Source organism: Stegostoma tigrinum, chromosome 5, assembly GCF_030684315.1.
Source record: "Stegostoma tigrinum isolate sSteTig4 chromosome 5, sSteTig4.hap1, whole genome shotgun sequence".
Lineage (NCBI taxonomy): Eukaryota > Metazoa > Chordata > Chondrichthyes > Orectolobiformes > Stegostomatidae > Stegostoma > Stegostoma tigrinum.
In genome coordinates, this window is record NC_081358.1 from 61,262,082 (window position 1) to 61,278,378 (window position 16,297).

Sequence of the window (16,297 nt, forward strand, 5' to 3'; positions counted from 1 at the left end):
ATAGGGGTGGAGAGTTAAATTACCAAGCAGACTTGGTGTTGTGGCTGGAGGCAAGTCATGTCACAGCTGTATAAAATATTATCAGAGATAATGGGAACTGCAGATGCTGGAGAATTCCAAGATAATAAAATGTGAGGCTGGATGAACACAGCAGGCCAAGCAGCATCTCAGGAGCACAAAAGCTGACATTTCGGGCCTAGACCCTTCATCAGAGAGGGGGATGGGGAGAGGGAACTGGAATAAATAGGGAGAGAGGGGGAGGCGGACCGAAGATGGAGAAAAAAGAAGATAGGTGGAGAGGAGAGTAGAGGTGGGGAGGTAGGGAGGGGTTAGGTCAGTCCAGGGAAGATGGACAGGTCAAGGAGGTGGGATGAGGTTAGTAGGTAGATGGGGGTGCGGCTTGGGGTGGGAGGAAGGGATGGGTGAGAAGAAGAACTGGTTAGGGAGGCAGAGACAGGTTGGACTGGTTTTGGGATGCAGTGGGTTGGGGGGAAGAGCTGGGCTGGTTGTGTGGTGCAGTGGGGGGAGGGGACGAACTGGGCTGGTTTAGGGATGCAGTAGGGGAAGGGGAGATTTTGAAACTGGTGAAGTCCACATTGATACCATATGGCTGCAGGGTTCCCAGGCGGAATATGAGTTGCTGTTCCTGCAACCTTCGGGTGGCATCATTGTGGCAGTGCAGGAGGCCCATGATGGACATGTCATCTAGAGAATGGGAGGGGGAGTGGAAATGGTTTGCGACTGGGAGGTGCAGTTGTTTGTTGCGAACTGAGCGGAGGTGTTCTGCAAAGCGGTCCCCAAGCCTCCGCTTGGTTTCCCCAATGTAGAGGAAGCTGCACCGGGTACAGTGGATGCAGTATACCACATTGGCAGATGTGCAGGTGAACCTCTGCTTAATGTGGAATAGTCCCCCTCCACCGACACTCTCATCCACCTAGCTGAACTCGTCCTCACACTCAACAACTTCTCTTTTGACTCCTCCCACTTCCTACAGACTAAGGGGGTGGCCATGGGCACCCGCATGGGCCCCAGCTATGCCTGCCTCTTTGTAGGTTACGTGGAACAGTCCCTCTTCCGCACCTACACAGGCCCCAAACCCCACCTCTTCCTCCGGTACATTGATGACTGTATCGGCGCCGCCTCTTGCTCCCCAGAGGAGCTCGAACAGTTCATCCACTTCACCAACACCTTCCACCCCAACCTTCAGTTCACCTGGGCCATCTCCAGCACATTCCTCACCTTCCTGGACCTCTCAGTCTCCATCTCAGGCAACCAGCTTGTAACTGATGTCCATTTCAAGCCCACCGACTCCCACAGCTACCTAGAATACACCTCCTCCCACCCACCCTCCTGCAAAAATTCCATCCCCTATTCCCAATTCCTCCACCTCTGCCGCATCTGCTCCCACGATAAGACATTCCACTCCCGCACATCCCAGATGTCCAAGTTCTTTAAGGACCGCAATTTTCCCCCCACAGTGATCGAGAACGCCCTTGACCGCATCTCCCGTATTTCCCGCAACACATCCCTCACACCCCGCCCCCGCCACAACCGCCCTAAGAGGATCCCCCTCGTTCTCACACACCACCCTATCAACCTCCCGATACAACGCATCATCCTCCGACACTTCCGCCATTTACAATCCGACCCCACCACCCAAGACATTTTTCCATCCCCACCCCTGTCTGCTTTCCGGAGAGACCACTGTTCGCTCCACACTGCCCTCCAACGCCACCACACCCGGCACCTTCCCCTGCAACCGCAGGAAATGCTACACTTGCCCCCACACCTCCTCCCTCACCCCTATCCCAGGCCCCAAGATGACATTCCACATTAAGCAGAGGTTCACTTGCACATCTGCCAATGTGGTATACTGCATCGACTGTACCCGGTGCGGCTTCCTCTACATTGGGGAAACCAAGCGGAGGCTTGGGGACCGCTTTGCAGAACACCTCCGCTCAGTTCGCAACAAACAACTGCACCTCCCAGTCGCAAACCATTTCCACTCCCCCTCCCATTCTCTGGATGACATGTCCATCATGGGCCTCCTGCAGTGCCACAATGATGCCACCCAAAGGTTGCAGGAACAGCAACTCATATTCCGCCTGGGAACCCTGCAGCCATATGGTATCAATGTGGACTTCACCAGTTTCAAAATCTCCCCTTCCCCTACTGCATCCCTAAACCAGCCCAGTTCGTCCCCTCCCCCCACTGCACCACACAACCAGCCCAGCTCTTCCTCCGCACCCACTGCATCCCAAAACCAGTCTAACCTGTCTCTGCCTCCCTAACTAGTTCTTCCTCTCACTCATCCCTTCCTCCCACCCCAAGCCGCACCCCCATCTACCTACTAACCTCATCCCACCTCCTTGACCTGTCCATCTTCCCTGGACTGACCTAACCCCTCCCTACGTCCCCACCTCTACTCTCCTCTCCACCTATCTTCTTTTCTCTCCATCTTCGGTCCGCCTCCCCCTCTCTCCCTATTTATTCCAGTTCCCTCTCCCCATCCCCCTCTCTGATGAAGGGTCTAGGCCCGAAATGTCAGCTTTTGTGCTCCTGAGATGCTGCTTGGCCTGCTGTGTTCATCCAGCCTCACATTTTATTATCCTGTATAAAATATTAGTTGGGCTACATTTGGAATATTATGTGCAGTTTTGATCACCGCATTATGGGCAGGATGTGGAGGTTTTGGAGGCTGTAGAAGAGATTTATCAGGATGTTGGCTAGATTAGAGTGTATTAACTATAAGGAGAGGTTGTTAAATTTGGATTGTTTTCGCTCGAGTGTTGGAGAGTTGAAGGGTGACCTAATAGAAGCACTTACAATTATTAGAGACATGGATAGATTGGATAGTTAGTCTTTCATCAGGGTGAAAATATTAAATACTATAGGCCATAGGTTTAAGATGAAGGTATAATGTTGAAAGGAGATGTGTGAAGTAAGTTCTTTTACATAGAGGGCAGCCAGTGTTTGGAACACATTGCTGGGGAGGTGATTGAAGCCGATACAATAGCAATGTTTAAGAGGCATTTAGACAGACACATGAACATGCAGGAAGTGGAGCATTGTGGACCATGTGAAGGCAAAAGTGATTAGTTTGGAATGGTACCATGCTCGGCACAGACATGGTGAGCCAAAGGCCTGCTCCTTTGCTGTGCTGTGCTGCATTGTACTGTTCTATACTGTTCTATATTAAAATCCATGCAAACAAGACTTTGGAAGGAAGGGGTTAGAATAAAATCGAAAAATGTTCATGCTCTGAAGTGTTTTGAAAGTTATAAGCTGCACAAGCGGAAAATGAGATACTGTTACTCCTATTGTGGTGAGGTTCGTGCTGGAGCACTGTAGCAGGGCTATGACAGACATATAAGCATGAAAGTATGATGTCTTATTGAAATGGGAAGCAACTGGAAATTAGGTGTTATTCCCATGGGCAGCCGAAAGGTGTTCCAAAAAGCAGTTACCCTGTCTGGATTTGGTGTTGCCAGTGTAAAGGATACTGCATTTTGTGCTGTGAATGCAATGGACTTGATTGGAAAAGCTCAAGCCAAATGTCATTTTAACTGGAAGATGTGTTTGAAGGGAGAGCAAGTAAAAGGGTTACACCTTCTGCAATTACTTGGGAAGGCAGCTTGGGATTGAGGTAGTGTTACAAGTGATAGAGGAGTGGGACAGGTGGAATGGTCCCTGCAGATTGTTGACTGTTGACATTGATAGGGAGGCAAGATGTTTTTGGTGGTGTCATCCTATTTGAGGTAAAGGAAATAGGTGAGGATGATACTTTGAATTGGACACTAGCGGGGCAGAACATGAATACAAGGGGAACTCTATTGTTGCTCTAGAAGGAAGGAGAAGAGGTAAGGGCAGAAATGTATGAATTAGGTCAGATGGTTGCGAGGGCCCTTAGCCACATTGTGGGGGAAGGGTGGTGTTCAGTTGAGGAAAAAGGAAAACATGGAAACGGATATCATCAAAATAGATGTGACAGAGAAATTGGCAGAATTGAATGAAGCCATTGCAGGAACCAGGTTGTGAAGAAACGCATTCAACTTGACTGCGGGAGTTTCTGGAACCAGCCCTAGATTGAAAATCAAGCAGCCAAGGAACAGATTGAAGAATCAAGATGAACCAGGTGAAGGTGAGAGAAGGACGGAAATTGAAAGCAAATTGTATTTTTCCAATGGAAAAGATCAATTTTGTTTTCGATTTCCATTCTTCTCGCGCCCATTTCTCTGAGCTTACACATTGGGCAACCTATTCAATCATGGCAACTACATCACACAACATCACACAAACACAAGACAATACCAACTGACATATTTTCCTCTTTCTCATAGGACATGGGCCAGTCATTGTAGAAAGTGATGGTGTGTCCATGCCCTAATACCTGTGGACATTGAGATGACCATTATTAAGGCTCAGTCTAGTGACAAATTTGAGACCATGAAAGATGAGAACATTTCAAGCCTTGCAAACCCAGACCGTCTGTCATAGTTCCCATATTCACCCATGAAGGACATCTGTACTCACCACTACTCCACAGAAATTCAGCAGCCTTTTACCAAGCAAGCCACTGAGGTGAAACTGCTCAGAGCAAGAGGAAATACAAAGCAGTAGTGGGATGCTTGGTTGGCTGAGTTTTGCATATAGTTTATACTGATTTCATTTGTATAAATTAAGTTTAGAATGTTTATTTTGTGGTGCCACATCACTGTTTCTTAATGAATATAATTAAGAATGGAATGGGCAAATTTTTGCTCCCTTGGATTCAAGGGGTATAGAGAGAGGTCAGGAAAGTGAAGTTGAAGTCCAAGGTTGGCCGTGACTATTTTGAATGACAGACCAGACCCAGTGGGCCAAAAGGTCTACTCCTACTCTTGCTCTTGCTTCTTATGTTCATATTCTGCTTATTTCGAACAACTATTCACTCTGTGCATGCTGGTGTTTCACACATTTGACAGCTCGCGAATCTCGCCAGCAGTGTGCGTCTGCTGCCCTACTACCTTCTCAAGGGCAACTACATCACCCACATCCCAGGAAAGAACACATTAAAAAGTTGCACTAATTAGCTCATTGTTTTAACAAATAACAAGTTTTTGAATTTGTTGTGCAATATTTGTAACTGTCCTTGGGCTTGTTCTCACGTCCCCACAGCTCACTGAGGATAGGTTATAGGTTAGCGCATTCTTCTTGCAGGTATAGCATTTTCATGGTGTAGGTTCAAATCTTATTACTTCACAGATTCTACCTTTTCTTCTGTTGGTTTCTTAGTTCTTGGTGTATCAAATCTGTACAACCTTTGATTCCATTTCGGAAAGCAAGAACTAAATTAAAGGACAGGCTCCGTAGAATAGGCTTTTATTTCTTGAAGTATAAACAATTAATGGATGATATAGCTTAAGAAACTTGTAAATTTGATGTGGTAGGTGAACAGAATCCCTTTTCGCTGGTGGGCAGATATAGAATGTGGCTGTCTAATCTTAAAATTGAAACAAAGCTGCTCAGGGTGAGGCCAGGAAATACTTCTTCACTCAAAGGGTCGTGAACATCTGGAAGTCTATACTCTGAAGTCAGTGTATAAAAAGAAGAACTAGGGTTGGCAGGTTCTTGTTAGGCACAGGTATGAAATGCTGTGATACCTAGTTGGGTCGATACAATTAAAAGTTAATTCAATCATCATCTGATTGAACACCAGGCTGGAGAGACTGAATGGCCTTTTCTGGTCCTGTTGTTACAATATTGCATTTTATTTCTGACTTCTTCTTTCTTCATAGAAATAATTTGTTTTTGAGTCATTGATGTTACCTGAAATACTTTATTTTGCTCACCATCCATAAAATAAATTTACCGAGGGGGAAGAAAATCAATGTTGATTACTCACAAAAATGTCTTGCTGCAAAATGATGCTACCTGGTAGAACTTCAAATGCTTCAAATATTGAAATGCATCATGATTTTCATCATGATTAGTTCTCTGAGCAACCACAACTCCCCATCCTAAAGAAATTCTTTATGCGATTTAATATCTTTGCTGTGTGGCGGCTCCTTCCAGTTCAAGATGAGCAAATTCTTCACTTGCAGTGTTAACCAATTAATTCTGTTATCATCAACAAGGTGAAATGTGTTTTCATAGTTCTTCAGTTGAATATCTGCGGTCTATTTTAGTACCTGATATCACTCTTTATGTGGAAATTAGTTAAATTAACAAAACTTATGAAAATGTTCATCCATGAATTGTCTTTATCTGCATCTTTGTGCTTCTCGGACTGAATAACAAAATCCCTTTGACAACTTAAACTTTGGAATTAGTGTGAGAAGTATTCCAAAGTTTCTTTGCATTTTGGAAAAAAAATACAGGCATGGACTATTTTCTGAACAGTGAGAAAATTTGTTAAGCAGGAGTACAAAGGGATCTAGGAATATTGGTCCAGGATTCTCTCAAAGTTAACTTGCGGGTAGAGTCTGTGATTAAGAAAGCGAATGTAATGTTGTCATTTATCTCAAGTGTTGGAATATAAAAGCAGCGATGTGCTTTTGAGACTTTATAAAGCTCTAGTTAGGCCCCATTTAGAGTACTGTGTCCAATTTTAGACCCCACACCTCAGGAAGGCCATACTGGTGCTGGAGCATGTCCAGCGGAGATTCACACGGATGATCCCTGGAATGGTAGGTTTAACGTACGATGAACGGCTAAGGATCCTGGGATTGTATTCATTAGAGTTTAGAAGGTTGAAGGGAGATCTAATACAAACTTGCAAGATAATGTATGGCTTAGAAAGGGTGGATGCTGGGAAGTTGTTTCCGTCAGGCAGGGAGACTAGGACCCGTGGGCACATCCTTAAAATTAGACGGGGTAAATTTAAAACAGAAATGAACAACATTTCTTCAGCCAGAGAGTGGTGGGCTTGTGGAATTCAATGCCACGGAGTGCAGTGGAGGCCGGGACAGTAGATGCCTTCAAGGCAGAGATCAATAAATTCTTGATCTCACAAGGAATCAAGGGCTTTGGAGAGAGTGGAGGGAAGTTGAGTTGAAATGCCCATCAGCCATGATTTAAATGGCGGACTGGACTTGATGGGCCGAATGGCTTTACTTCCACTCTTATGCCGTATGGCCTCAGGTTGTGATTAACTGAAGGATAAAGGAAGAAGTCTTGTTGAAACATCAGGGTCACAGAATACTATATAGCTGCAGAATTCATTCCAAAGGAACCATTCCACCTCCATCACAGATGAAAAACTGGAGTCACTTTCAGGAACACTGCATAGCAACAGGTACATCCTTGGGCTGACTGACTGAGACCCCTGAATCATTTTTGTGGAGATGAGTGGTGATGGGCAGATTTAAAGTGTGGAGGGACAGCAGCCACAGGAGAGAAAACCATTGGTAAATATCATCTAACATGGAACCGGAGAGGGGGTGTGGTGGTTGTGGTAATGAAATTGATGGATCAGTAGTTCTGTGAGAATTGCAGGTGAGTCTCAGATGAGAAATGCTTTAAGAGGACATTAGGTTAGGAAGAAGAGAAACAATAGAATGATGCAGATTCAGGGCCAGAGTAAGTGAAGCAGTTAAAGACATTTCTCCTGGTGAGCTATGTTCTTTGGAAGAAAATAACCAAGACAGCTAATTGTGCATTCTTGATCTTGTCATTTTAATGTCCGTGACCTCAATGCAATTTGTGCTGGAGGAGAATTGTATGGAGATGAAAAACGGTTTAAGATTAGAGTTCGCAGTTGAGAAAAGAACGGAAGTGCAACTAGCAAAATTTCCTTCCCTTTCTATTCCAACTTCCCACTTGTAAAGGCTAATATTCTATTAGCCATTCAGTGTGTTCATCAGGTGTCATTTTATTGCAGCTAGCTCATTAACTCATTTTACTCCTGACTTAGAACATAGAACAGTCCAGCACAGTACAAGCCCTTCAGCCAACGATGTTATAGTGCTGACCTATTAATCAACTCTCAGATCAAACTAACCTGCATACCCTCCAAATTAGTATCATCCACGTGACTATCCAAGAGTTGCTTAAATGTCGCTAATGTATCTGACTCCACCACTACCACCAGCAGCGCATTCCACGCACCCACCACACTCTGTGTAAAGAACCTACCTCTGACACCTCCCCTATACCTTCCTCCAATCACATTAAAATTATGCCCCTACGTAACAGTCATTTCTGCCCTGGGAAAAAGCTCTCAGGATATCCACTCTATCTATACCTCTCATCATATTCTACACCTCTAACAAGTCACCTCTCACCCTTCTTTGCTCCAATGAAAAAAGCCCTAGTACCCTCAACGTTTCCTCATAAGACCTGTCCTCCAGTCCAGGCAGAATCCTGGTGAATCTCCTTGCACCCTCTCTAAAGCTTCCACATCTTTTCTGTAATGAGGCGACCAGAACTGAACACAATATTCCAAGTGTGGTCTAACTAGGGTTTATCGAGCTACAGCATAACCTCATGGCTCTAAAACTCAAGTCCCCTGCTAATGAAAGCCAATAAACCATAAATCCTCTTTACAACCCTACCAACTTGGGTGGCAACTTTCAGGGATCAATGGACGTGGACCCCAAGATCCTTCTGTAACTGCCAAGAATCCTGCCATTAACCCTGTATTCTGCATTCTAATTTGACCTTCCAAAATGAATCACTTCACATTTTTCTGGATTGAATTCCATCTGCCACTTGTTTGCTTAGCTCTGTATCTTGTCAATGCCCCATTGCAACCTACAACAGCCCTCCATGCTGCCCACAAATCCTCCAACCTTCATGTAATCTGCAAACATACTAACACACCCTTCCACTTCCTCATCCAAGTCATTTATAAAGATCACAAAGAGCAGAGGTCCCAGAACAGCTCCCTGTGGAACACCACTGGTCACCAAGCTGCAGGCTGAATACTTTCCATCTACTACTACCCTCTGTCTTCTATTGGACAACCAATTCTGTATCCAGACAACCAAATTTCCCAGGATCCCATGCCTCCCTACTTTCTGAATGAGCCTACCATAGGAAACCTTATCAAATGCCTTGCTAAAATCTGCGTACACCACAGCCAATGAGCTACCTTCATCAATGTGTTTTGTCACATCCTCAAAGAATTCAATTAGGCTTGTGAGGCATGACCTGCTCCTCACAAAGCCATGCTGTCTATTTCTAATCAAACTGTGCTCTTCGAAATAATCATAAATACTATTTCTCAGAATCTCGGATTTGGATTTTGATAGCACACAGTGGGTTTAATGAGAACCTGTACAGCATTATCTCAACTCTGAGATTTAAAGCTCCATTGCAAAATAAAATTTGGGCAAGTTTGAAGTTGGAAGCAGGAAACAAACAAGTGCAGTAATGGATTAAGTACATCTGATGGCTGTGCCTTAATTTAATAATCTCTTAAGGTATGACTGAGTGCTGGACGAGCTGGGGAGACAGTGATAGAGAGAGAGCACATTCTTTTCCCTCCAATGTGAGGAAGAAACTCGCTGCTGCTGCCATGAAGCCATAGACAGACCAGGCTTGTGAGGTCTGTAGTCAGAACATTCGACCTGGATTCAATGCACAAATTGCTTTAGTACCTGAAACAGATAGGGAATGAGGAATATAGTTGTATATTTACCCACTTAATGTATCATCCCAGCCTTCTCATTCTGCCTCGTAAAGCCTACTCCATCACAGCGCTGCTCACGGATACTTACCTCATGAACACGCCCACCCTTTCTCACTATTTACTCAAATTCCCATCTGTCCATTCAACACTGTCACTTGCCCCCATCACTGTGCAATTTCATGCCTGTCCTGGATATCACCTTCAATAAATGCAAGAGAGCCATTAGGTGATCAAATGTGGAAGAAGAATCACCAGAGTATCGTAGATGTCAGTGTTGGACACCTTGCCAAATATCTGGTGTTGCAATTGCATAGCAGTGACCTACATTTCGTACAACAGTTCACCAAAGGCAAGAGAGGATATGGGGAAGATGTGTGATGTGGAAATATAATGGGACTAAGGTCAGCTGTCGTCTCACAAATGTGGAAGTATATTGAGGAGCTTAATGACCTACTTCTGATCCTGTGCAGCACTGTATCAGGTATTACATTAGTTTTTATAGATACAATGTTTCTTAATCAATTCCTCGTCCTTTATTATCGCACCAAACTATAATTACAAACTCTCACAGTGGGTGAAAGGGGCTCCACTTTTTTATACAATTTATTATATTTAAAATGGAGCTGCTTTTTCGTTGAAACTATCACTTTTATAGATTGATGTCCCTCAGCAAGCAATCTAACTATTTTCTTGTTGAGGTTAAATTTTAACTTTTGCACCATGTGCGCAGCATTTGCAATCAATGTGAAATATTGGAATTCTAAATTAGTTCATGTGTACAAAGATAATTGAATATTCCTAGAAATGCATTTAATCTAAAGTGAGAGAGAAAAGAAGTGATTGGACATGTTGGACTTGAAGGTAAGATCTGTTTACCCATTTGATCTATGTTGTTTGACATATGAGAGGAAGGCATATGAAATTGATCCCCGTTACCACTGTTGGTTGTGTTATTGTGATATCAAAATGTGCTGGAAACATTCAGAAGAAAATTAACAACTTCAAAACAATTTGAAGAAAAAGCTCATGCATGTGTTTACGGAGGTGATTCTATCACTTGAAATATTGGATGTAGGTCGTAATAACGCTGCTCTTTTATTTCCATCCTCAGCCATTACCTAGAAAGGTAGCGTTTAACCTATGTGTATTTCCTCTACAACAAGTACGCTTTTAATTTCTGATTGAGGTTACTTGCAGAATAACTATTTTCAGGAATGCTTTAACTTATATTTTACTGAGATAATGTACTTTTTATTGAATTTTGTTGACTGTTTTAAGAAATAATTTAAATCTGTTTGGTATCTTCCAATGCAGTGCAATTTGCTGAACAATTTCCGGTTTAGAGTTAAAATGTCAGGCAGTTTATAAATGGAAGCTCACAAATTAGTAAGATCACATTTATAATTTCTGACAGCCAAACTTGGGGCTTAAATTCTGCTTAATGTACAAATAGAACCAATGAGAAGTATTGCCCAAAGATAAGTACAAGAGCTGGAAGTTTGATTTTTCCACACAAAAAAAAAATTTATTCACGCATACAAAAACTTACAGGTTTTATCTCCTAAACCTTAAAACATGCATTTAACACTAACTAGTCACCTGGACCCCACAAAGATTGGAAGAACCGGGAACTGCTTTTAAGCAAAATCATATATAGTGCCCCTTCCTTCCACTTCGTACCTTAGGAGCTTAATCTACTGTTTCCTTAGTTACATCCTCTTGTTATTTATATAATTATGAATCATCTTGAGATATTCTCAGATTTTGCTTGTCTGTATTTTTCATGCTTCCGTAATATCCCTTTTGATGCCATCCTTATGCTGTGTGTTTTTTGCACACTTTTCAGGTATTGTACGAAGCTGTAGTTTCATGTAAGCTTCTCTTTTTTGCCTGTCTTGCCCATCATGCACCTCTTCATCATGGGCTGTAGATTGGCTGTTGCACTTTTTCTCATTATAGTAACTCGTTTCCATGAACCATTTGAAACTCCTTCATTAATGCCTTCTAATGGTCTAACATCAATTTACTGTCAAGTGTTTCCAGCCAACGTTTGGTACTGCTTTTCAGCTTAGTAAAATTTGCCTTGCCCAAATTTAGAAGATTTATTTCTGTTTTAACTTTGTAGTGTTCCGTAACTATATCAAATGTAATTTACTTATTAGCCTGATAGTTAACTATCAATCATCATAAATTGATACACTGTCCATGAAAATGCCTCTAATAATGAGTCCACTTGCCAACAAATCAGTGTGCTTCTCTCATGCAGTATATGTTGATCATCCTCTTTAAATTGTATTCCTGAAAATTGTCCTGATGAGTGCATCATCACTTTTTTCTGTAATAATTGCATTATAATCACTACCACTGAAGTACTATCCTAATGAAACTCTTTCCACTGTCATTCCATTTAATATTAAGACAATTGAAATCTCTATTATTACTTCATTAATGCTTTTGTATTTTTCAGGGATTTACGTACAAATTTGCTTTTCACTCTACCTTTGACAGCTTGGACTTTGATAATAAGCTCCAGCTGCGTGATTGCCCCTGCTTTGTACTTTAGTTCAACCTAAATAGCTGCTTTTCATGACCTTCTTTCACAACACTTCAAGTTTGTCATTGTTTCTTTAATCAATATTGCAACTGTGCTTTTTCACCCCTTCACCATCTTGTCTGCAAACTCGGTAACCCAGAATGTCAGGCTGCTATTCCTGCCTTTCGCAAAGCTATGTTTCAAAGATAGTTAAAATATTAGATTTTCGCACATCAGCTCATCTGCTGTTTACATCATGCTCCTTGCATTTAGAGATATATATATTATTAAGCATAAGCTGCCTCCTTTTGACTATTTTTAATTTTGTTTTCTCTGCCTTCCAAACCCTCTTATTGTTTCTTCTCTTTTTTGGTTTCCATTTCTAGCTCAGGTTTTCTTCCTTCTTTCCATCCCCATCCCTAGTTAATGTTAATTCGGTCTGTGTTGCAAAAGCAAATAAATTGCTTTCATCCCCTTTCATCCCTCCCCCCCCCAGAAAATACTTGGAGGTGATTGAACTCATCACCTGTTCCGAAGCATACAAGACTAATCAACCACTTTGCCATTTGAGTGTTTTTCTGCTTTGTCATTTTTATTGAGCTGCAACTCATCAGAACAACCCTTCCCCAGTATGGTCCCAATGTTCCAAGCATCTAAAGGTCTCCCTCCTGTGTACTCTCCACCTGTGTGATTGGTGCTTTTATAGTCCATTTCACCTCCTCCAAAATGTTCTGAAAACCCAGCAGTAAGCTTGACACTGATACCGGGGGGTGGAAAGTGTAAAATGATATCCTGGAATCACATCTGCTATCACAGAAATACCTGTGTACTACTCAATCTCCTGTAGCGGGTGCTGTCTTGAACTTTCTTCACCGTGCCTTTAAAGCTGAGCCATCCATGGTGATGTGCTTTTGGGTCTGATGCACCCTCCAGAGAGCACTCCCACATGAATTTTCAGAACCAAACACTGGTTAGAAGCAACATCTCCTGAAGTACAAACTTTGCCCATTTTTTGACTGCCCATGAGAGTCAGCAGACAGCCAAAGAATTGAAACAGTGATAATGGGAACTGCAGATGCTGGAGAATCCAAGATAATAAAATGTGAGGCTGGATGAACACAGCAGGCCCAGCAGCATCTCAGGAGCACAAAAGCTGACGTTTCGGGCCTGGACCCTTCATCAGAGAGGGGGATGGGGTGAGGGCTCTGGAATAAATAGGGAGAGAGGGGGAGGTAGACCGAAGCTGGAGAGAAGAAGATAGGTTGAGAGGAGAGTACAGGTGGGGAGGTAGGGAGGGGATAGGTCTGTCCAGGGAAGACGGACAGGTCAAGGAGGTGGGATGAGGTTAGTAGGTAGGAGATGGAGGTGCGGCTTGGGGTGGAAGGAAGGGATGGGTGAGAGGAAGAACAGGTTAGGGAGGCAGAGACAGGTTGGACTGGTTTTGGGATGCAGTGGGTGGAGGGGAAGAGCTGGGCTGGTTGTGTGGTGCAGTAGGGGGAAGGGGACGAACTGGGCTGGTTTTGGGATGCAGTGGGTGAAGGGGAGATTGGTTTCCCCAATGTAGAGGAAGCCACACCGGGTACAATGGATGCAGTAATGGATACACCTGCACATCTGCCAATGTGGTATACTGCATCCATTGTACCTGGTGTGGCTTCCTCTACATTGGTGAAACCAAGCGGAGGCTTCGGGACCACTTTGCAGAACACCTCCGTTCAGTTCGCAATAAACAACTGCACCTCCCAGTCGCAAACCATTTCCACTCACCCTCCCATTCTATAGATGACATGTCCATCATGGGCCTCCTGCAGTGCCACGATGATGCCACCCGAAGGTTGCAGGAACAGCAACTCATATTCCGCTTGGGAACCCTGCAGCCCAATGGTATCAATGTGGACTTCACCAGCTTCAAAATCTCCCCTTCCCCCACCGCATCCCAAAACCAGCCCAGTTCGTCCCCTCCCAACACTGCACCACACAACCAGCCCAGCTTTTCCCCTCCACCCATTGCATCCCAAAACCAGTCCAACCTGTCTCTGCCTCCCTAACCTGTTCTTCCTCTCACCCATCCCTTCCTCCCACCCCAAGCCGCGCCTCCATTTCCTACCTACTAACCTCATCCCACCTCCTTGACCTGTCCATCTTCCCTGGACTGACCTAGCCCCTCCCTACCTCCCCACCTATACTCTCCTCTCCACCTATCTTCTTTTCTCTCCATCTTCGGTCCACCTCCCCCTCTCTCCCTATTTATTCCAGAACCCTCACCCCATCCCCCTCTCTGGTGAAGGGTCCAGGCCAGAAACGTCAGCTTTTGTGCTCCTGAGATGCTGTTGGGCCTGCTGTGTTCATCCAGCCTCACATTTTATTATCCAAGAATTGAAACGCTCTTTTTGAAGGGGAAATGGAGCTGAAACTGCACATTGTTAAATTTCACAACTTTGTCCACTACTTAGAAATAATCTTTGAACTGGAAAGTGAGTTTTCGAGTTGCCTTTGTATTTTGGTTACCTTATGAGTAGAGGACCAAATTTCCTATTTCCAAGCAAGTCCAATGATGTAGGACAGATGGAAGAACAACAGAGAGACCTTTAGAGCTCAGTGCCCTATCAATGACAAAAAAAGGCCTAATTGTGTGAGTCTGGGTGCCTGTGAATATGCTGAATTATACATACCTGGCAGAGGAGATTCTAAAACAAACTGGATATTAGCGGGATAAATTCCAGAAGAATTGGGTATGATTAAATTTTGGCTTCTTTTGGCAAACAAACCTATGTTAATTGTAAAAAGAATACAGTTGTTTCATTTTTTTTATGAAAGCCCAAACTGATCTTTTGTTCACTGATCTTTTTCATTCCTGCTCACTGTCCACCTTTCATGAACTTTGTGCAAATACCCATGAACTTGGTTTATCTTCTCGTGTGTTTCTTAACTTTAATAAGGTAGGTTTAAATAAAGAGGTGTTGTAACTATTATTCAGTGTTTTCATCTATGAATTACATTGTCGTTCAATTATATTTGGTGTCCCTTTCCGTAGATGTTATTAGTTCTCAATCTTGATAAACTTTTCTACTGTTGCTGACATTAGATACCTCAAAGGGGAAGAAGTATGTAATGTTTATAACCAATGATATTATTTTATGACCTGAAAATGAACATCGTGGAAAGTAAAAATTTGAAAAATCAATGAAATGTAAGCTTTCAACATGTGAAAATTATTGACTCTGGCTGTACGATGGAAACTTTGGAAACAAGTTACTGTAATGTCTACTTGACTGTGTTGTTTTGTGGCCCGTACTTGACTACTGATATTTTGTGGCCCATGTAATTTAAAATAAAGAGGAAGTTTAATCTAAAATTCAATTAAAAAATTAGAATGCAGTTCTGATGAGAGTTGGCAACTGAACCAGTTATTCTATCAGTTAAACTATGTCAATCAACAATATTTTTTGATGCACACAAATATGTAACTCCGTGCTTTTGAGTACAGTTATCTGTAATTTCCGCTTCTGTCCTCTGTGTCCCTTCTTCCTTTGCACTTCCTTATGTGCTTGATTCTCACAGGGGACGTGGATTACTACTGGCTGGACCATGCATCTTGGCAAAGCAGTGAGGCATCCCCAATGTCTTTGGTGAGACATGTGGAGCCTTAAGATTCAGTTTTCTTTTTATTTCACGTTCCTTAGTTTTATTTATGCCTTTGCATGTTTTTGTTCTTTTTTGTTTTATCCCATGCCTGTAGGGAACAGTCAAAGGGGAAAAAGAAAAACTAGTGAGCAGGCAGTATTGTCGGACTGTAACACCTTGTCTGAGAGGCAAAAGAAAATGGTGCGTTTTGGCGGCCACTCATTGGAAGAGGACTTGGAATGGTCTGAGCCTCAGATTAAAGACTCTGGGGTAGATACATGCAGTAGCACAACACTAAATGAAGAACATAGCCATAGCGAGAAGGTACTAAGTCTGTATAGCCTGCATTCTAACTGTTCATTTGGTCTTTGTTTGCTCTCTGTCACTCCATGTAAAGGGGCAGGGTCTATCTTGAGATAATTGCACCTGTAATAAAATGCCAATAAAATAACAAAATCCAAGGTTGCTTGCTTTAATGTTTGCTGTCCAGCAGCAAAACTAAATATATATTCCTTCTCATAGGAATG

At 43.1% G+C, this 16,297-nt stretch overlaps 1 protein-coding gene across 6 annotated transcripts in view; it reads left to right on the top strand.

The window, feature by feature from the left end:
* Window positions 1-16,297, top strand: part of rims2a (regulating synaptic membrane exocytosis 2a) — a 908,436-nt gene that overhangs the window by 461,568 nt on the left and 430,571 nt on the right. For 4 of the 6 annotated variants that reach the window (XM_048528687.2, XM_059646026.1, XM_048528684.2 and 1 more), the window contains one exon: window positions 15,886-16,094. In XM_048528687.2, coding sequence (XP_048384644.2) covers window positions 15,886-16,094 — 209 coding nt within the window. Of the gene's footprint in view, window positions 1-15,707; window positions 15,776-15,885; window positions 16,095-16,297 lie in introns of all 6 variants that reach the window. The other 2 variants (XM_048528689.2, XM_048528688.2) reach the window with 1 other exon arrangement.